At 40.2% G+C, this 22719-nt stretch overlaps 1 protein-coding gene across 2 annotated transcripts in view; it reads left to right on the top strand.

The window, feature by feature from the left end:
* Nucleotides 1-22719, top strand: part of prex1 (phosphatidylinositol-3,4,5-trisphosphate-dependent Rac exchange factor 1) — a 113382-nt gene that overhangs the window by 82352 nt on the left and 8311 nt on the right. For both annotated transcript variants that reach the window (XM_088082520.1, XM_088082521.1), the window contains exons 20-33: nucleotides 197-336; nucleotides 2091-2235; nucleotides 4040-4215; nucleotides 4576-4737; nucleotides 6418-6628; nucleotides 8209-8494; nucleotides 9677-9895; nucleotides 14587-14675; nucleotides 15328-15410; nucleotides 16231-16321; nucleotides 16918-17046; nucleotides 17139-17180; nucleotides 18089-18306; nucleotides 18929-19031. In XM_088082520.1, coding sequence (XP_087938646.1) covers nucleotides 197-336; nucleotides 2091-2235; nucleotides 4040-4215; nucleotides 4576-4737; nucleotides 6418-6628; nucleotides 8209-8494; nucleotides 9677-9895; nucleotides 14587-14675; nucleotides 15328-15410; nucleotides 16231-16321; nucleotides 16918-17046; nucleotides 17139-17180; nucleotides 18089-18306; nucleotides 18929-19031 — 2094 coding nt within the window. The remainder of the gene's footprint in view (nucleotides 1-196; nucleotides 337-2090; nucleotides 2236-4039; nucleotides 4216-4575; nucleotides 4738-6417; nucleotides 6629-8208; nucleotides 8495-9676; nucleotides 9896-14586; nucleotides 14676-15327; nucleotides 15411-16230; nucleotides 16322-16917; nucleotides 17047-17138; nucleotides 17181-18088; nucleotides 18307-18928; nucleotides 19032-22719) is intronic.

The raw sequence follows: 22719 nt of genomic DNA, 5'->3' as shown, positions 1-22719 counted from the left end.
TATACCACTGTGTGGATGTAGCAACCGTTAAAGCAAAAGTAAATTTTGTAAAAGTCACCAACCACAGCTTTAATGCCTTCTTTTTTCTGACTTAGATGCCATGTTTACAAAATGTCCCCATGTGTTGTTTACAGTTCCACATTACCTATACCACTTTGTGACCTTTGACCTCTAGTGCTGTTTTGACACACTGCAGGCTGGGAGGCAGCGGGGGCGGGTCTTCAGCCTGGCCAGGTCATTCTGAAGGTCAACGGCAACAACGTCAACCACAGCGACTACCAGGAGGTCCTGGAGCACTTCACCGCGCAGCACACACACCAGGAGCCTCCCCAAGCGGTGAGGGGACACATGACAACAAACACAAGCACACACTGTCTTTTTTTTTTACTGTTTGTTTTGTTGTTTGTTTTTTTAATCAGAGCAGGTTTTGTAGTGCAAGTGGGACATTTATTTAGAGGATTTGAAAAGAATTTGTGACGGAGTCCAGTGAGTTTTTTGTTTTTTTTTATAATACCTAAGTAATGCCACAAGGTAGCATGATGACTATCAGTTTTAGGTTTATAGGTGACTTTATCAGGTCATTCAACAATGTGGGACAGCTCACTCAATTCACATTTGAGGGGCTAACAGAGTAGAGAACCCCTGTGGCCCAGACATTCCTGCTCCGAGACGGTATATATATATAAAACAAAATTAGCATTAGTTAGAGCTACAATTACAAACAGCAACTTAGTCTTTGAGAAGAAAAACATGTATTAAAAACTTCAAGGATTTTACTGACTTTGTAACACACTTTATCTATTAAATCTTAATCTCTGCATGATACCAAAGTGGTGTCACGCGACATGTTTCTTCCTTTCTTCTGCGTTCCTGTCTCCAACAGTGGGTGGCCTTGTGAGCTCGGACATAAATTACTGGCTGACACTTTGTCACTGCAGGCCACTTGTAGCGAGGGTTGAACATTTTTCAGGTCCAGATACAATCCTGCCTGGAGAGAAGAGGTTGCCAAAGCTACAAATAAACATCCTCTTTCCACTGAATTTTCATCCACTCCCATTGCAAAAGTTCTGTTTTAAAACTTTGAAACCTGGCAAACTGGCATGATTTATTTCAAAAACATGTGAAGACAGCAATGAATAACTAAAGATATGACCCAGAAATTAGCAAGAAATTAATAAAAAGTACAAGAAAAAAGGCAAAAAAAACAAGGAAACGACCTGGGAAAAAATGCAATTATTCATTTGCTCTGCTATGCTGTGTTTTTTATAATATTTAAAAACAGTTCTCTGGACATTTTACCCTAGCTGTTTTTAAAAAGTAATTTTCTATATGTACTAATTTCTTGCAATTTCTGGGACCTCTTGCCAGGTTGCTCATTGCCTTTTTCCCTCGTGTTTTTGCCAGAAATTGCACCAGTTTGCTCAGGGTTCAAAGATTTAAAACACATCTGAATGCAGTGCAAGAAAAGTAAAGATGATCTAGGTTTCATAGAGTTAAAGTAACAATAGCAGATTTTTATTTCTGGATGCTAGTATTTACATTCCATACTACACAGCTAACTTTCAAAACCCTTGTAAAAAGCCAAGTCTGGTTGCAACAGCAGTATTTCACATGGCTGCAGTCAGAGAAGGACGTCCTCCTTTCTCTATAAAGCACATTGTTTTGTTTTGTTTTAGTTTTATTTAGCTTGGCCTACTCCTCTGGCAAATCCTCTTGAACAGGCTCAGCTGAGCAGCCTTATTTTGGACTTCTTCCAGTAAATGTTTGCTGGTTCGTTTAACAGCAGGATAAATTACAAGGATGTTGCTGATGTGGTTGACTGCACTGCTGAGTTTGGGCGGTGCAGTCAGCCCTGATTACCTTGTCAGGTGAAGTGTCCACAGGCAGTATAGAAATACTGCAGAACCTTTTCTTCAAATTCAGTTCATAAAGTGCACCCACATCCACAGCCTTTTATTAAAAAAAAACACACTTGTCACACTCTCTACTTATCTCACCTATACCTCACATCCTCCTCCTACACTCACTTCCTCATTTTAATTCCAGTGATGATTTATTGCACCTCATTGTAATAATTCTGTTTCCCCCAGTGTCAGTGGGTGTATCGAGCATTCGAGGATGTGGAAGAGCTCCAACGAAAGAGAGGCGCAGGTGAGAAGGAGGAGAGTCCTTTCAGTCCGTGTCCAGTGGAGAATGGCTCTGAGCACGAGGAGGAGAACGGCACCAACGGAACAGGTAAAACACAACGCTGCGTCCTCTGAAATGAGTTCTTTCATTTGTGCTTGAATTTAAAAACAAAAAAAGAAACTCCCTCACACTGTCCTGTTTACTGCTGATTTATCTATTGAATGAAAAAAACATGTCCGTCCAGCAGACCTTCATCGGGTATGGTGGCAGCATCAGAACTTTTATACAAACACAAAGACTGCCTTTATTGTTTTTAATCATCCAGTCAGAGGACTGCTGAGACTGATGATCACTTAAAACTGCTTTGCATCATCAGCCAGACAATAGAGTTAAAAAACAACTCAATAAATCACAATAAACATTAAATATAGCTACATGTAACCTTACATACCCCGCAATTCAAAACATAATAAGTATCATTATAAACATCATCCTGCAATAAATGCCTGAAAGTTCCTCAAATAGTCACAAGACATAAGTATGTGAATAAATGGAGCAAATAGAATAAATACCAAATACATCAGTCAGCATCCATGCTGTCAAAACAACAACAAAAAGTAGTTAAACTCCTCCAGGCTAGAGACAAACTACAATAAAGTGAAAGAAATGTATGTTAAACAACTCTTGGAAAAAAATGTTTAGATTTTTTTTTTAAGTTTTTGTAAAACTACTCTTAGAACATTTTTAAAAATCCAAGTGGAAACTCTTTTTTTCAGAAGCTCTGCAGAAAAGGAAAGATTAATGTTTGACATTCAGCAATTGCCCACTTCACAATGCACCAACTGTTGAACAGTTGATAAGCCATAATTCGAGCTTTCCATATAACCAGCCTCTTTTGAAAAAATATATATACACATTTAACAATAATTTATAACACTGCATTAAGTAGTAGCTCATCATTCAGCCCTTTTGGAGGGTCAGAAAGGTGAATATCCAGTACGCCTCCCTTCTTTTTAACAGCAGATCATGATCTCCACCACTTTCTCTCTTTGTTAATAAACTGCACCCTCCTCTGATGCACCTGTCATACATTCAGGTGTGCAGAGATTCTCTTCAGTGCTAAGCAGGTTTAGAGAGTCAATACTGAATCATTTTCTATTAAATTTCTATTAATTTTATGGTTTTTTTTTTACTTATATCAGATGTAATGCAGACAAATATGAGCAGCCAGTTGAAGCAGGATTAGTGTAACTTGGGAGTGTTTTAATATAAACTGTAGCTGTTTTGTGTGTCGGTGTGGATCGATTGCAGACGGGATGTTTAAAAAAAATGTCCCTGCCAAGAACATTACATCAGAACATTATGTTCCACCTAAATTGCTATTTTCAGATGACCTCTGAATTCAGTCATAGTCACTGTGTCAGTAGAAAGTGGCTCTAGCAGTGGGTAACTTTGCCCTATATGTGGAAAATCCTCACTTAATTACACGTGCTACACACAGGCAGTAGTTACAGTTATAGGACGTCATCTAGTAACACTGTGTCAGCGTATGTATAATTAGTGACCAATTTTTCTTACAGTGCTGGCAAGTTAAGTACACTTGACACATGTGCAGTACACTGTGTACTTTTACATGTGTCATTACTCAATGGATTTATTATTTTATTTGTCTCTCCAAAGCTTGGGAGTTATGTTACACAAGCATCTTTTTTTGGCATCTGAGATTTTCCATAAATATTTTAAGCCTCGACCTTTTTCTTTTTCCCTGGAATCACAAACTTTGGGCTTTTTTTTTGGCCCTATATCAAATATACTCCTCATTTTGTTTATACGTAAATGCTTAACTTAAATAGATAGAATCACTTCTGCATGCAAAGTTTATATACTGACAAGTGACGATCGTGCTCCACAGACCATCGGCTTGGCAGACTTTCCCTCTCCAATGAGCTGCCTCTGGTCAGCATGACGGTAGATAACGTCCATCTGGAGCACGGCGTCGTCTATGAATATGTCAGCACTGCAGGCATCAAGAGCCACGTCCTGGAGAAGATGGTGGAGCCCAAAGGCTGCTTCAGTCTCACCGCTAAGGTAGTTATGGGAGATTGAGGGTGAAAATCTAAGAGGGGAAACGTAGCCACAGCGTTAAAAATCATATTTTGATTCAGTTGTAGCTACGTGTGTCATGTATCAGAAGATCCTAACTTGGCAGTTCACCAGTCTGTGGGTCATTGATATTTGTTCAACTTGTACTATTATGACAGGCTCTGAAAGCAACAAAAGAGTTTTTTGGCCTCACTGGTGTTTGCGGTTGTTAGTATTGGAAGGCTGAATGTTTAATTAGAGAAAAAAAACACCCTTCCTGCTGCTGCTGCTGCTGCTGTTGCTGCAAGTTTCTCAACTTTTATTGTAGGAGTGATCAGTTCTTACCAATGTTTCTTGTCTCTACAGATCCTGGAGGCATTTTCAGGTGATGACAGCCTCTTTGTTCGTAACTGCAGCCAGCTCATCTCCCAGAGTGACCGGGTCGTTACCATGCCTCAGTACGAGTTCAGACAAATCTGTGACACAAAGCTGGAGAGCATCCGGCGGCGTATCAGCAGCTATCAGCAGGTAATACTCGCTTTACACTCTCTTGAACACACAATGTCAGACAATCAGATACAATTGTTACACACAGAAACGTCACCTACTCATTCGTATTAAAGCTGGGGGAGGCTGAAATCTGGAAAAACAAACAAACACAAAAAAACAACAGCAGAATTTGAAAATGCACCCTCCTTCTGCAGCTCTCTCCTCTCTGTCCTAAGCTTTACTTATTCATATTTCTTTGTAGACTTGCATGCAGCACATTGACTCAGCCCCTCTTTGCTCCCCTCTCTCTGTTTATCAGACCATAAATGAGACAAGAATTAGCTAGTTTGCCACGCCACGATCTCTCCGTCTCGCTCTCTGACACTGTAAACAGCTTCCTCGGGGGAGAGCGGGCAGCAGCTCCGGGGTCTTTTTGGGTCCTGGTCCTTTTGTGTGTGGCTGTAGCAGCTTGAATAAGGCCAGTGCAAACCCCTACAGTGCTGGGTGTTACAGCACTCTGGTGTCCAGTGGTACACCAGCGGTAGCACCCAGTGCTACTGCTGGTTTCCAGGGGCTGGGGCTGGGGTTTGCACTGGCTTGATTTAGGTTGCTGCAGCCCCTGATTAGGGATCAGTCTCTGGAGTTGCTGTTTGCTCTCTTTCTGGCAAGGTGGTCCGTGGTGAACGACACATTGTGACTTGAGGCTCTAGCTAACATTAGCTACATAAACATGAACTTATTGCTGCAGCTGTGAGCCCTTGGCTTCAGTCAGTAGAAGGCTAAACTATTAGCAGTGTTTTATCTCCATTACAGAAACTCTTCGCTGATATTGATGTGTCTTCCTTTTTGAGGTTGCTTTGTAGTGTAGGCAGTTGATAGCAATGCTGGAATAGCAACTTTCCTTGCAAGATTCTCCATCATTGAATCAGACTGACACAGAAGGATTTGCACGGGCATTTGCATTTGTAGAACAGCCAATAGGAACACCCTCTTTCTGAAATGACCCATGATTGACCAGAATCTCTCATCAGAGGCTAGATTTTCTTTAGCCTGAAAACAGAACCAAGACGAGGTGCACAAGTCAGTTTTCTTTCTGACTCCTGGAATTGCAATATGCTCAAAGTTTATTATAGGATTTTTGCACAATGAAACTTAAATAAATCTGCTTACCCCAGCTTTACTTGAAAACACAAACAATCTTTATTCATGTATCATTGAAAAACAGTTCATTGCAGTTTTAGTGCGGGAGCTTAAAATCATCGTGCATCAGGTTTCTATGCAAAAAAGAGCTCTTCTTTTCAATATATATCTAACTGGATCTTATTTTACAGATACATAAATCTACTTACAGCCATGCTTTTTAATGCTTTTATAGGCTTCAGTGGGGCCTTTGTTTTGTTATTGTGCATCTATTAGCTGCACTCACAGATGCAATCAAATATAACACCTCATGGTGATAGTATAGATACAAGCTCATAATATTTTTTTCCATTACTCAAGACAGCAAGTACTCTTCAACTAATGGGAAGTCTGTAATAAACTTGAAGAATATTACAGTAATTAGTCATCGTTGTTTCTGCCATTATGTCTTCATGTTTTATTTTCTGCTACAGTGACCATGTTTTGCCTCAGTGGTGAAAATGAAAATCAGCTTATTAAAAACACACACTGCAAATATTAGAGCTGTCAGTCATACAGCTTGGTTTTTTTTTCACCCAGTTTGCCCTGGAGCTGAGGAACAAGGCATGGCCCTCCTTCAGGCAGGCCGGTGTTCGCCCTCACCCGTTGGGCTGTATGGACTTTGTCCCTACCAACTGCCACATCAACTTCATGCAGGTGTCTTACCCCAAGAGCACCACCTCTGCTGGGAGGACTTTCAGTATCCGCTTCGGGCGCAAGAACTCCCTGTTTGGCCTGGATCCTGACCAAGGTAAGGGGTACACACATACACACACACACACCTCTATCCAATAAGATTAGTAGATTCTCCATCACATATCCGCTGCTTAAACTAAGCTTCTCTGAGATTCATCCAGTCACGATAACACAGCTTAACCCACTTAACATCAGCTCAGTGATCATTTTGACTAATTACCCTGTGTGACCATTTAAATCCCGCAGCACAGAGAAGGGAATGTGAACCCCAGCCTCCCACAGTAGCCATAAGGTCTCGGCAAGGATTCCCATAGTAAATTAGATGAGTGGTTTGCCATTAGGACTCCATTAGCTCCAGGCCATACTCATGTTATTGACATGAGATGTGAATGAATGATGTCAGCACAGGCGGTGCCTCGAGGCAGCGTAGGGATGTGTGCCATTCACTGGATGCTGCTGCTGAGGTCAAAGGGGAGAGAAAGAGAGTGAGAAATTTGATTGGAAATGGAATGTAATGTCGCAAAAGAATAATTTTAAGACGAGGGCGAAACATTAAGAAGTCCTTCATTCACAGATACAGAAAAAAGTATCATGTGATCCGTGTGTATGGTTCAACTGCATCCCAACACAGTTTGATATTAATTACGAGTAATTAAGGCTTGGCTGCTGAACTGAACTCTCGGTAAAGATAAAACTGCAGTATGGTTAGCATTGCTGTCACTGTTCCAGGAAGTTTCATCTTTCCTTCAACCCTTACAAACCCGTGCAAAATTAGCTTGATTTTCTTTTCCTTTTTCAAAAACATGGGAGGATGACAAGCATCTTAACGTGAAATGGCCCAAAATGGCTAATTTTCAGATCATTTCCGTGTCACCTATTACAGATTTTTTGCAGTTTGTGTGACATTTCTTGTCAAGTTGATCATTGTGTTTTTCCCGTGTTTTTGAAAGAAATCAAGCCAATTTTCTCAGGATTCAGAGGTTTAAATGTTATGGAAAGGCGTCTTATTCAGCACAAGAAAAGTAATATTAATCCAGGTTTTAAAGGGTTAACCGCCAGCTGCAAGTCAGACATCTGCCTAGCAGTCGCACTGATGCGATGGTCCACTCTGGTGCTTTTTTAGTCTGTGTTCTGCCGGCTCAGCCAGCAAACAGCAATGGAGACAAAGTTGTCTTGAGTGTTGCAATCAGAAATGGATTGAATTTATAAGTGATAAAAATGTCCTTTTCCAGCACCATATTCTTGATTATTTTTAAGGAATGTCCAGAATCTACATAAAATGTATAAGAGCTTCTCTATTTAATCGCAGTGTTCACTGCATACTTATAGCGCACACCCTGGGTTCACTGCAAGAACTTGATCTGTCTGCAGTTTTGGGATGTCTCAGGTTATTACAGCTTAGTTTGGCATTCAACCCGTGTAAACAGTTTTGCATCCTGCTCTCGCTGTGCATATCAGTTGCATAAGTGCCCTTTAAGAAGTTGTTTTTCATCAAGTCTAAATGAAGAACAGACAAGAGTGTTACTTCACGGGGTTTTCAACATCTGGGATAGATAACATTGTCAGAGTGTGAAGTCTGTTTCAGTCTCTGACATGTTGTTAATTCTCTCCTGTCTGTGTCATCCTGTCCCGTAGCACAACTAAACCCCATGTCCCACACGCTGCACTGTGTGACCAGCATGGGAGCTCCCTCTTGGAACTGCTCTGGCCTGGAAGGGGACGAGGTGGACGGCAGCGGGGACGTGAGCGTGGATGGAGGCGAGGGGTTGAATGACAGTTGGCGGAGTTGCCATGGGGAAGGCGGGTTAAGCTTCCTGCTCAAACAGGAAGACACAGAGACCCAGGACGCCTACATTCACTTATACAGTCGGCTGGACGTCGCTGTGAGGGAGATGAAGCAGTATGTCGCTCAGATAGATGTGTAAGTATTATAGTTCATATATACACTGTGAAATCTGACAAGTTTGTCTTACTGAAATTAATCTTGGAAATAATTTGCTTTAAAAAAGTAAAATAAGTATAACTATTAATATTGATTTTTGTTTACTTAATATTTACCTGTTATGTTTGCTTGAAGTTTAGCAGTATTTACGTAATTTCTGGGAAGTTGTTGCAACTTACAAGTGACAATTGAATGCCAAAAAAGTGACAAAAAAGAATGCTAAAGTTAGTTTACTCAAAATTGATTAAATATAACTACATTTTAAGTAAACTTAACAGTTAGATATAAAGTAAAGATAAATTAAGATTAATAGTTATATATTGTCAAGGTAATCAGTTTTCTAGACTTTTTAAAAGGAAAATCAACTTGTTGATTTTTTTGATGTATTTTGAATAATTTGTTCCTCACTTTAATAGAAATGTCTTCCACCTTTGAGTGGCATTTCTTTGTTACCACTTCATATAAATCTTTTATTTCTACTGCCATGAAAAGTGGTATCTAACAAATAAAAGGAAAACTGTTAGCTCACATCCATTCAGAAAATATTTTCATCTCAGACAGTGGCTGCTATTATCAGATATTGGCATTGCACTGGTGTTTATATGTGAGTAGACTATTTTTGTAGTCTTCACAGTGACATTTTGTGATGTCTTCATAAAAAGCTAGTAGCTGTTATCCCCCCCGTGAGCCTCCTGAGGCTGTTCGTCAGCCTCTCTTTGTCCATCTGCCCTTTGCCTTGTTTAAAGCTGAGGATTTACAAAAGGAACATTCTTCAGGCCCAAAATATTTATGGGCCGGGCCCAGAACAGGAACAGGGAGTGAGGCCAGGATAACATCAAGAGAAAGAGACACATATTGTGTGTCTGTGCTGAGGAAGGGGTGTGACAGTGAGTCTGAATAGATGTTTGATTGTGAAGGCATCTGTGCAGAGTCTATTATAATATAAATAGAAGCAAACAGTGTCTTGACATTATTGGAAGGACTGAATTCCAATATACTTTTTATTTCTATAGTGACTGAAAATATTTACAAACGCTAAAAATATACCACAAAATATACTGTACTATGTGCAAAAAATGTATTGTAAGTAACACTGAATAAGACAGATTTTGTTAAATGTGTTAAATTTGGGAATAACGCCCTTTTTTTCCTTTCCTTTAGCCTCTTGTCATCTATTACCGAGCCCACACAGCTCCAAGGCGAGAGTGGGGAGCCTCCGGTTTATGAGCCAAGTCAGCCACCTTCTCTGGCCCCCTGTGAGGACGGCTGCGACCAGGACAAAGTGGAGCAAGGCGGCATTAAAAGGGTCTGCTTCAAGGTGAACGAGGAGGACCAGGAGGACTCGGGTCATGACACAATGAGCTACAGGGACTCCTACAGGTAAAGGTTTAAAGAAAGGGGGAAGACGATGACAGCAAACTTCTTTTTTTAAATTTGTTTGCATGTGTGTCCCTTTGTATCTTTCTGTGTGACCTCTCTAAATTCAGGTGAACACAGCGCAGGCAGAGCCCTTCATTAGTTGTTTTTTCCTCAACATCAGTTTGTAATTTGTGTGGTGGAAAATTGATCAGTTGATCCATTCAGAGCTGATCAGATTAGATTGATGGATGAGAGGAGCAGCTGCTACAAGTGAACTTTTAGACCCAGCAGAATGAAGTTGAGTTTTGCTTTCAATACAGCTGACACTCTGTGCTCCACGAGTGTGATGTAATGAATAACTAAACACTATATATCTTTCAGTGCTCCTAATGAACGTTCCAGCTCCAACAATATAAATTCTATTTGAAATGTTTGAGAAACCCTGCTAGCCAATCAGAGTGAGAGTAGCACAAGTCATGCCTTCATGAAAAACGCAATTTCCTCCCATTCAAAAAGAATTCCAGCTGCCCTCAGACGGGTTGGGCCAATCACAACCATTTATCTAATATATGGAATGTTTCAGGCAATGACTGACAACTTTAGTTTTCAGCAAATAAGTGAGTACATCATTTTTGGCTCTAGCACCCTCGGGCTGGAGACACTACTGGGAGCATAAATCTAGCTTATGAAAGAAGGGTGTCGTTAAGGCAAAAAAAAAGACAATGTGGCTGCATCTGATTTGCATCTCTGTGTTGAAGTACTATTTTCAAATTCTAATTTCAAAAATGGCAACACTTGCTCAGACATATTAATGATACACCATCACAGCTTATCTCAGCACGCTGTAGTCTGTTCACATTTGTTCGCTGCTCATCACTATGTCATGTTTCTTTGCTCTGATTGGTCGTAGCTCCATCCAATTGTGTCCAGAGGCATTTTGGCCCACGGCCATTGATACACCCCTTTGAAATCGAAAATGAACTGGGAGGTTTCAGACTAACACAGACGATTGTCAAAAATGATTCAAACAGACTTTGTGAAGTTGATACTAGATACTAATTTAACCTGGTTATGAGTTCTCAGGCTAACAAACTACATTTTTTATCTGAGACCAAAGGGCCTTAATATCAATTATTATTCACTTTTGCCAATAAGCTGCCTTTTATAAAGTGCCATTAATTGTTTGTTATATTACACAAAAAAAGGAGACATGGGAACTCCTTGTGTCTCTTCTGGATTTCTCACTATGGACAACATTCAAACTCCCTCTTTACAAACCCATAATGCTTATTTCCCCCCTTTGGAGGCTAAAACTGGTTCCAGATGTTGGCATTTTAACTGAGATCGAGGGCTAAAAATGACTTCAAAATGTTTTGGTCAGATCTGGTTATGTCATTTACTTGTTGTGAGTTCATTCAGATGTTTCTGTGTGTGTGTGAGAGGGTGTGTGTGCGTGCACGGTTCACTGGGCAGGGCTCCACTGAGCACCACCCTCCACCACCCACTAAGATGTAGTTATTGGTTGTTGGTGCGGTGGGCTGGTGTATAATAGAGCCAAATGTTTGGGGCGCGGCCTCCTCACCCACTCTGTCATTACGGCCCGGCCACGCCATGTGAAACGTGACTACCTCATCGCTATAAAATGTAAAAGGAAATGTACTCACACATACACACACACACACACACACACACACACACACACACACACACACACACATACAGTGAGGTGTTTACTCAGGGTTTTGAAGCTCAGTGGGGATAAAAAAAAAAACTCTGTTCAAGGTAGCAGTATAAGGCTGCACAGTGAATGTGGATGAATCATCCCACTTGGATGTGATGAAAAATGCTACTGTGTTTCAGGAGTGGGTGTTTTTTATTTTTTAAATCTTGCTGAGAGAATCAGACGTTAAAGCCTGAGGTGCTGACAGTCCACAGAAGAGCTCAACAGTCGGAGGTCACTGGCTGGGTACAGTTTGTGAGGAATATAATGTGAGAGCAGGAACAGAAGAGACACAAAGACAGACACAGGGGGGTCAAAGACAGATAAATACAGACAAGACAAGAGTGAGTTGAGAAATCATTAAGTAGTGTTTGTTCTAAACTCTGGTACACTGTGTCTGTCATAAATCATGGCAATCATTGACACTGTAAGACGTTTCGTCTTGTATTTAGACATGTGTAGAGTGTGTCCAGATCCAGCAGAGACAGATAACAATTTCCTCAAGTGACAACCTGCGATTGATCTTCCTTTCGTCACTTAATATTTCGAATGGTGGAGTTCATCTCCTCTGGCGCCCTAAGGCAAACCACATTGCTCATATTACATTTTCTGACAGTATACTTGTAATAACCGTAAATGAGACTTACAGCCATTTGCAAATTTTTTATTAGTCAATTTTTATTCGTATGGTCTAAGACAGTCCAAAAATATTAATAAACCCGAATGACTCTCTCCCCAAATCCAAAGCCAGAGTGCTAAAACTCAATTTTTTGATGCAATAGGGTATAAAGTCTGGAGCTGCTCCAGAGACAAGGAATTGGGAAAGATGTATATGACATTAAGGGGCCGCTTACAAGATAACGGTGCTTGCATGAAATGTTACACTTTTGCCGCAGTTTTGCTGCCTTTCGTTTACATGGCAGCTTTTTGGGGGCTCGAAAATGCAAACTTTTAAAAAACAGGTTCCAAATGTAACTTTTTGAAAACGCCACCCTTTCTGTCGCCATGTGAATCTTCAGTGCACAGATCCTGTGCCTCTGTCACGGCAGGTACCTCGAGCGTGCTCGCCGTGTTCTTCTATGGTGTGTCATTATATAATGACACCACCAACTATTGGCCTGGCGTGCATATTACAGTGTTTTTGGTTGTTTTTGCAGATCCGTGAACATGAGGATTGTTCTCACAGTGTTATCATATCAACACCGATACTTTAAAAATGCAAAGGAAAGACTTCTGTTCCTAGTAGGGCCTTTGGGGGACACTTGGGGGAATGATCTGAGTATATGTGTTCATTTTCTGTTTCACAAGTGAGAACAGTACAATAAAATTAAGCTAATTTGGGACAGACTTCATATTTTATTTTACATTTTTTTTATATTTTATCACTAGTTTGAGACTCACACCTCTGGTGGTGTTCTCTAATTTCTAGACATAATGGACTGTTCCAGCTTAAACACACTATGCAAGTCAAATTCGTTCCAATCCTTTGATATTTGTATATTTGCGTTGTCCAGGATGTCCCGAAGCTGTCGCACCAACATCCAAATTTCTTTTACCATTGAAGCTTACCATAGCTAAGTAGCTCCCCAGATTTTACTCTGCAATGCATTGTGGGCCAGTCTTTCCATTAACACCACAGTGTAGCAGGTTTCCTTAGTTTATGTTATTTTTTGCAATGTGAGTGCTACATATAGACCATATGCAAATGATACATGGCGACAATTTAAGGAACGACCTCAGAGGAGGGCGCTGATGAGTTTTCAATAGGATCCAAATGTGTTAATGAGTGCACTTTTGTGGGGGGGGGTAGGTTTAAGCCAGATCTGCTACTACGAGCAGGATAATTGTCACAGTGGTGCTCACACTTTTGGCAGAAGGTATGTGGCTAAATTTAGAAATCACCTTGTGTGTGTGAGAGACAGAGAGTGTGTATGTCTCTTAATTCAGGTGGAAAACACAACAACCCATGCAGAAGAAACACACAGCCAGGAGAGGAATAATACAGAACACATAAGGAGAGAGGACATTGTGTGTATATTGGGCAACAAATAAAAAGAAAAGCGATGGGAGGCCTGAAGTTTGATTAGGTAAAGTGGCTGGAGGGAAGAAGTACAAAGACCAAAACTTGGATTTACTAGTGCACACATACACACACACACACACACACACACATATTATGAGTGTATGAGTAAACACAGTGTGTTTTTATGAGTGTGTGTGGTTGGATGGTTTTATTAACTTTCTCCCCATAATTGCAGCAGCTCTGAGGTACCCAATCTCCCCCCTGCCACCACAAATACACACATTAGGGACCACAGAACACCCGGCAGGTGATATTCTCCCCCTACTCTTCCACATCGTCATCCAGCCAAGCGGGGTAAAGGCAAAGGAAGACAAAGCCGGTGTTGTCGTTTTGTAGTGGCTCGCGGGCCATTTGTCACAGTAATTCAGCCTGTGAATCATTCAGTGCTCCTGTGAGGGGATCGTGAGCATGCTCACTTGAAGCAGCGTATAATTTGAGGCACATAAATCTTCCACATGCTCCCCGTAATCATGTTGAATCACGTATGACTATAAATACCAGACTGTTATTTCACAAAACTGTTTGAAGCCGATTGAAGTTCTCTGCAATCACACCAGTTTGAAGCATGAATCATTAATGTTTAGAAATGTATGTGTGTAAATAGGTGAGCTCTGTTTCAGTGTTTCAGTCTATTGTACATATTTGTCATCAGTCAAATGTTCGGGACTCTAATACGGTTTACAGAACGCCTCTCTGTGTAAACCAGTGGCGGTCGTTAGTGTGAGAAACGCTTAATTACCCTTGGTCTCACATACTGTAAATCAGAAAAGGCATTTACAATCAGAAGGATTATTTGGCAGCTTAATTACAAGTCGCAGCTTTTCCAAATCCTCTCTGTGGTTTAAGAACGGAATGAGCCCTTTGCTTTATTACGCACTTTAACTCCGTGTGTGCTTGTGCTTATTACAGTGAATGCAACAGCAACAGAGATTCAGTCCTGTCCTACACCAGCGTGCGAAGCAACAGCTCCTACCTGGGGAGCGATGAGATGGGATCAGGTAAAGGAAAGAAAGGAAATGTAGCTTTTCTGTCCATCTGTAAATGCATAATGTACATTTGTATATTTTCATCCAAAAGAGCTCTAGCTAGAATATCTGACAGAAAAAAAAACTGTCACTTTTCAAACAGACAACGCCGAAAACTGACTTCAACATAAACAACACGAGGCAGTGCGAAGCAAACACACGCTTCCTGAACGTCAAACAAAGACACGAAATTGCGGATATTTGTATTAGAATTGATCATTTGGTTGCCAACTTTTGATTCCTCTTGACTTTGTGATAATGTTGATCATATGTCATGCTCGCAGAACGCCAAAACAGAGAGCAGATATTTCTTGGCGGTGGCTGTGGTCAGATATTTCAGACACAACATTTCATAACCCCAAAGCCTCACTTTTGTTGTGCGAGCCAAGTATGTGTCCACTGCTGTTTATCATGTTGTTTTTACCAGCATTAAGTCTTAGATAGTCCACAATGAGGCGCTCTGTGGAGATGATTTATCAGCCTTCATCCTCTTTAATCATAATTTACATTAAAACAGATGCATAGAAGCGTATTTAATAAGTGCAGATGGTCAAATAAAAATGAACCATGGCAACCAAATGTGTTATTTCTCCTCAACTTTTGTTTGGTGTTTTTTGGCTGCTAGGGGACGAGCTGCCGTGTGACATGAGGATTCCCTCGGACAAACAGGACAAGCTGCACGGCTGCCTCGAGCACCTTTTCAACCAGGTTAGTTCTGGGATTCAGTTCAGAAGTAAATTATTCATTTATTTTGGGAAGTATTGTGTTGCAGAATTGCAGAGCACCCTGACCTCTGTCTTTATCTGCCTTAATCTTAATCTTTATTCCCAAAAGCTGCACCTCGGAAGAAGTGGGGACTAACTGAGATTACCTAACATTAAACTCAGTCAAAAAAATTTAAAACAGAAATATAGTGAAACACACACACACACACACACACACACACACACACACACACACGTGTGAGCGTTATACCCCTCACCACCACCACCACCACCGGCAAACCATTCGGAACAGATGATTGTGATAGTAATCAGTCCACATCTGGGCCGAGTTACCTAGAGGAGCTCTTTGTCCTCTGGTCAGGATCCTGGTTTTCTCTCTCATCTTTCACTTGACCTCCTTTCTTTCTCTCCCTTACTTCTTTCTCCTCACACACACACACACACACAGACACAGACACACAGACACACACTGATGCGTTAAGGACATCCATCCATCTTTCCATCTCCTCTTACCAGCATCTGATGTCTTCTGACTGCCCCGTGGTGGTGCTTTCACTGCTACACGTCTTTCCACATGTAAACAGCAGCTCAGGGGGCCTGCAAACACCAGCCTTGTTGTTGTTAATGCTGAGAGACCCTTGCCAGAAGCTGTCGCAGAGCTGTGTTTATGTGTGTGAGCATGACTCAGAAAGAAAGGAGGTAGCTGGGAGGAGAAAGGAAGAAAGATATGTAACATATAAGGGATTGAGATTACCTGACACTTTTTTGTATGTCTTTGTGTGTATTTATGTTTCTGCACACAGGTTGACTCCATAAACAGCCTACTCAAAGGAGCCGTCATGACCAAGGCCTGTGAGGAGACCAAGCACTTTTATTCTGACCACAGCCAGCCAGGTATGTATTTCTTTTTGTGTGGGCATGTGTTTGTGTGTAACTGCTAGAGAAGTAAGAGGGACTATAACCATCTCTATTTCTTTTTCTCATTTTCACCTTTAATTTATACTTATGTCTGTTTGTTTTTGTTTTTTTTTTATTGACATATTTTCTTGTTTATTTTAATTTGTATTGTTGGACTATTTTTATTTTATTTTATCTTTATTTATTTTTAATTGCTATTGATATAGTAATATTGTGGTAAAAATCTTAAATAATACAGTCTTAATAATAATAAAATATAGTAGAAATAATAATAATAATTAATTTAATTATTTGAATACTTAATTAATAAGTCATTTTACTTCATTTTCTGTATCAATATTATTACTGTCTCTTGGTGTTAATATATGTATTTATCTTTATGTTTTTTCTTGTCTGAAAATTGGCATTGAAACTTAGACACTGAACTACTGATTCATGTTTTGCCCTGAATAACAATAAACAAAACTGTGAAGAAAACAAATGAAAGGTAAGATGGTGTGTCGTCACGGTACTGTCAATTCAGCTGTTACACAACAGACACACTCACACATTCCTGCATTTTTTGTGAACAGAGTTCCGTCAAACAGAAGACTGGACGGTTCGTTGCCGTTACATCATCCACAAGAACATCCAGGAGGACCCTTGGAACCTGCCCAGCTCTATCAAAACCCTGGTGGAGAGCCTGCAGAGATTTGTGGATGGTTAGTGGGACACACATACATGCACACACGTACATGTGATCATATCCAGTTACAATCAGTCATTCCATCTTGTTTTCCTTCTGCCTCCACAGATGGAAAGAACCAGCTTCTCCTCGCTCTGCTGAAGTGCACAGGTAGAATAACATCTCTAAGTAAAATAGAAAGCCACTCATATTAGGAGCAAGGCGCCGCCAATAGTCAAACTAGACAAAACTCACTTCTAATTTTACAAAAAATTAACCAGCTGCATTGTGAAGACAGGCTGTGATATCACTCAGCAGGATTCAGTCTCAAGCAGCAGGAAACATCTAATGTCTGGAGTATTTTAAAATGATTCCAACATTTTTGAGCTCTCTGCAAATGAGATCATCCATCATATTAAAATACAGCCAGTTCTACATCTGCAGGTCTTTAAAACATCTTAAAAGGTTATGAGATTATAGCAAAAAAATATTTTAAATAGCAAGAACACAGTTTTTATGGAATTGTTTTAAACATTCAATAGTTTATTTTCTTTGTTTCTTTCAGTTTGTCGCATCAACTTCAAAGCTAAGCATGTCCACTTTTGAATTAATTATGGACAGCCTAATATAATAGCCCTATACTTGTGTTTTAATTTCATCACATCTGCTTTATCACAAAGGACAAAGCAGATGTTTAGATTTGTTTAATTTCCAGAATAATTAAAAACGTTCTTCTAAGTATAAGTTTTCAGCATTGGTTTTATTTTCTACATCAGGCACAGATCCAGGCTGAGGCCAGTCGCTCTGTGTGTATTTACAGAGATGAGGACTGGTGTCAGAGCACATGATGCTCTAGTCACTTTGAACTGTACACAGCAGCATATGGTGCTAGTTAATGGGAGACATCCACTCAGGGGATCCAGGCTAATGGAATAAAGTATATGTATTGGAGCAACTCCAGCACACGTGTAATGAGGAAGGTTGCAGTGGGAGGTCAGGATGTCTCACCCTCTTCTGCCCACTGACCTTTACTCATAATCTCCCCCTTTGTACCCCTTGAAATCCCTCCATCCATCTAGACACGTCTCTGCAGCTGCGACGGGATGTGATCTTCTGCCAGGCGGCGACGGGGGCCTTGTGCACGCTGGCAGAGCAGCTGTTGGCTGCGCTGCGATCACGATTCAATAACGCCGGCGAGTACCAGGAAGACGGCAAGGAGACCAGCCGCAAGTGGCTGGAGCAAATATCTGTCATTGGGGTCCTGCTGCATTTCCAGTCCACACTAGCACCACACCTGGTGAGGATTCACCCTGATGTTTTTTTTTTAGCCCCACTTTGTGTTTTTTAGGGATACAAAAAAATATTGTAATTTTACAAGAAAAAAGTTGTTTTCTTGAGAGAAAGGGGATATTATATTGCGGAAATAAACATATTGCATGCAAACTATAAAATAGGTAAGAGCACAGGCAGCCTCCTTGGCAACCACTGTCCCCAGAGTTGTGCCTGTGCCACATACAGTCAACAGGTAAACTGTTGACCTGTCCTGTTTCCTGTGTTATACTTTGCTGGCAATATGTTTTTTCCATAAAATAATGTCCCCCTTCTCGTAAAAATACAACTTTATTCTCGTTAAATTACAACTTTATTCTCGTAATATTGCGTCTTTTTTCTTGTAAAACTATGACTTCATTCTTGAAATCTAACTTTTTTTTCTTTAACATGGCCCTAATCCTCTGTTATAGTGATTTACCTTTTTTAAATAAAAGTCTTACCTGATGCAGTTTTAAATAAACATCAAAATGTAGTATCTGTCCTCTTGTATCCACTATTGTGTCCTTGGTGCAGCTGTCCTCTACTGCATGCCTTCTAACCATCAAAACTGTCTTCCTCGACTGAGCTTTCTTTTTCTCCTCCTGCAGAAAGAGGAGCGGACCATGCTGGAGGACACCAAGGCCGCCCTGTTGGACTTGGACAAAGTCACTGTGTTCTTCAGGCAACTGGAGGATGAGTGTCTAGTCGCAAGTAAGAGACTCTATCAACAAAGACTGACTCGGCCCATTCAAACCACCACTGCTGTTAATGAGCAGCTGTATGGTTTGACCAACTCTGAATAAAGTTCCATTATGTGGATGTATGGGAGCCATTGAGGGTGAAATTGCCATTTTGTCATTGCAGATTTAATTTTCTTTTCAGTTGAGAGTGACTGAATAGGGAGCTAAAACAACATTATAATGGCTCCATAAATCATCTTAAACAAAGGCAGAGCATGCAGTCTCTTAAAGTCCTAGTTTTCCTTGCACTGCAGATGATATGGTCCCTTCAAGCAAATTGGCTTGCTTTCTTTCCAAAAAATGGGAAGAGGGTGATAGGCAACTTAACAAAAAAATGGCCCAAAAATTAGCAAGAAATTTAAAATTCAAAAGTTAAAAGAAAATTACCTGAAATAAGTTAAAAAGGGAAAAAAGAGAAATAAATGAAAAACAAGAATTAAGATAATTAAAAATATTTTCTGGACATTTTTTCCTAATTTCTTTCACCATATCTAATAATCCCCTTGGCTAATTTTCAGATCATTTCCTTGTCACCTTCACTATTTTTTTTTGGGGGGGGGGGGTTGACGGGAGGTTTTTTGCCAAATTTTCTCTCTAGATTTTTTTTCTCTCGAAGTTCTAAGGGGTTAATTGCTAGTAAAAGTCATCTGAATGCGGCATAAGAAAACTGATGTTGATCCAGGTGTTAAAGGGTTAAATTTACATGCTTCTCTCAGACACATGAAATACTAGCACATATGTATATCTATAGGTTAAAGGAACCTATAGATATACAAAAACAGTAACTCATATGTAACATTCTTGCAGGAGATGCAGTATGTGCTGTAGTCGAAAGATACTCATTTGGAGCATGAAAGCGGCAAATTCATTTTGTGGTTTGCATTTCTCCTGTTCTGCCAAACCACTCAAGGTCGGAACATTTATTTCGGAGTAAGCATTCGAGTACAATAGCAGTAGATTGACTGAGGATGCACCCAGGTTGTTCACATTGTGAGCATCTTAACACGACTGTGTATATTAAGTTTAAGACCTGGGTGTATTATGCCTGTAATAACCTTGGTGTGTGTATTATTCACTGAAGGTGCTCCTGGCCGCCAGGAGCCTTAAAGCCGGCAGATACAAAGAACGACTGCATACTGAACCAGTTCTCTTTTCAACAGCCTCAATATGGCCAGCAGAGATTGCCGCTCAAAGGAAAAGCAAAACATGCACTTCTCATTTTAGCAGAGAAAGCGATAGATGAAACAGGGATTTGCTGCTTTAGGTTCACACTCAGCAGCAGAAAGTATTTAGTGAGCACGTGTATACATTTTGCACAAACATGCAAACCAATGCATGTAGATGATGACTTCATACTCTACTTATATTCATTACATACGACAGGCAGAGATATGTGCTGTGTTCAGACCCAGGCTCCTACAATTTGATGTAAAAATTTTAACCAAACTGCTTTGCTGAAGTTGCATTTTATATGCAGACTGCTGTAGTGCAGGGAGATGGTTTGTGGCGGCAGCATCCATCGGACAGTATTGATTTGCTAATGGAATCTACAGCAAGCTGGGAGCTGTTGGTAGAATCGTGTAAGCACCACAGAGTCTGAGACCCCTGAGTTCAGCCTGAGGCATCACAGCCAATTCTACAGGATTATGGCTTGATGGGTTCTCCAGGAAAGAGTGCTGACCCCAGAGGTCGCTCAGTAAAGGTCATCTCTTCCATTCTCTGACAACTGCTCCTATACCTTATAAGTTATTGCTAGTCATGTATTGTTTGCAGACTTAAAGGTTACTGCTCTGATTATAAGTGGTAGAGTAATTTGTTCAATTTACAATTAAGATATTTAAACGTTTTACCATTTGAGACCTGGATCACTTTTCCTGTGCTGCATTTAGACACCTTTAATCAATATTTAAACCTTTGAGCCTTTAGCAAATTGGTGCAATTTCTTTTAAAAAAATGCAATTAGCAACTTGTCAAGAAATGTATCACAAATTGCAAGAAAGTTATGAAAAATAAGCTGGGGAAAAATATCCAGGAAACTTTATTTATATTTATCATAATTAAATAATGAAAAGTATGTTGTGTAAGTGTTACAAATTTCAAAGCATTTACTTATTTATTTTTAGGGATTTTTACTTTCTTTTTTATTTTCTCTTTTGTGCTACTTTTTAGGTAATTCTCTTGTACTTTTTACTAATTTCTTGGTTATTTTGGGTTTATTTCTTCTCAAGTTGCTCATTGCCTTTTTCACATTTTTTGTTTTTTAAATAAATCGAGCCAGTTTGCATAGGTTTTAAAGGGTTAAAACATGCGCTATATAAATGTCTGCATGATGGGGATCCACCTCTATTCATTCGTTCTACACGTTAATATGAACACCAACAATCAGATTTGACCAAACTATAAAGATTTCTCCTATGTTGCTTTTAAAAAACCCTCTCCTCCAGTGTATTTTCCAGCCGCTGCTACATTCAAAACAGCGCACAGACATAACAGTATGTGTCCTTCCCAATGTGACTAGCACACAGGTAATTACTGCTGTTATATTTAAATGGACCTTTGTCATTTTTTCCGTTACTGTGCGCTCTGTAGCAGTGTCAAAGCAGAACTGAGGCCATGCTGGAGACAAAGTGCATTTTCCACATTCAGTTCTGGCAGGACGGAGATCCTGATATGACTGCAGTGATTGTGGTTTTATGAAATCCCTTTTTGGTAAAAATACAAAGGATTTGAAATAACTGTTGTTGCTCACTAATGCAGCAGTATGTCTGTGATGTTTCACTGGCACCGGGGAACCTGAACTTCTAACTGAGGCAAATACAGACATTAAAAGGACGGTTTAGATCTTTTGAAGTGGGGTTGTATGAGGTACTTATCTATAGTCAGTGTAGTCCTCGAGTCTGACACGAATGCTAAACAATGTACAGCTGTGGAGTGGTCGACAACAAAACACACATTTTTCAGCCATCTAAAAAAGCCCCACCTAAAATAAAGCCAATATCGGTTTAAGTGTTCACTATTTTAAGAATATTTTCACCGCTTTACCTTGCTGGAGACAGCCATTTTCAAAGGGGAACTGAAGCTGTTCTATTGCTCTCTTTAAAGCGAGCCTCTGTTGAGAGTAATTTAACACAGGAGCTGCTGGTTGACCACTGCTGGCTCAATCATGTAGTTTGTTTGTGTTATTTTGTGAGTTAACATTTAAAGGGATAGATTGGATTAATCAAAGTCACATAATAATAGAAACTAACTAACTGATCGAAGCAGTGGCATGCCATCAGCTCCCATGTTCAGCAAACTTAAATGACTGTTTTTCTCAGTGGAGTCTGGTGGTTTTGATTTGACAAATGTAAGGAACTGCTGTCGTTAATGGCTTCCCCTCCAAACGGTCTGTCTGACAGCAAGGTAAAGCAATGAAAATACTCTTGATTTGTGCACACTTAATCTATTATTGACTTTTTTAGGTGGCTAAAATATGTTTTGCTGCTGACCCCTGTCTATGTAAATACTTCTGCCGAAACTGGGGGCATGACTACAGACATCTACTGTATGTAATTCACTGACTTTGAATAAGATTGTCAGACAACCCCACTTTAAAAAAATATGATCTATTCCTTCAATCCACATCAATAGTGACAGAGTACAACACATGGGTGTCCTTT

The sequence above is a fragment of the Plectropomus leopardus genome, chromosome 9 (genome assembly GCF_026936395.1).
Source record: "Plectropomus leopardus strain MGB_pleo_1.0 chromosome 9, ASM2693639v1, whole genome shotgun sequence".
In the NCBI taxonomy this organism is placed as follows: Eukaryota; Metazoa; Chordata; class Actinopteri; order Perciformes; family Serranidae; genus Plectropomus; species Plectropomus leopardus.
This window is presented reverse-complemented; position numbering and strand designations above follow the sequence as displayed.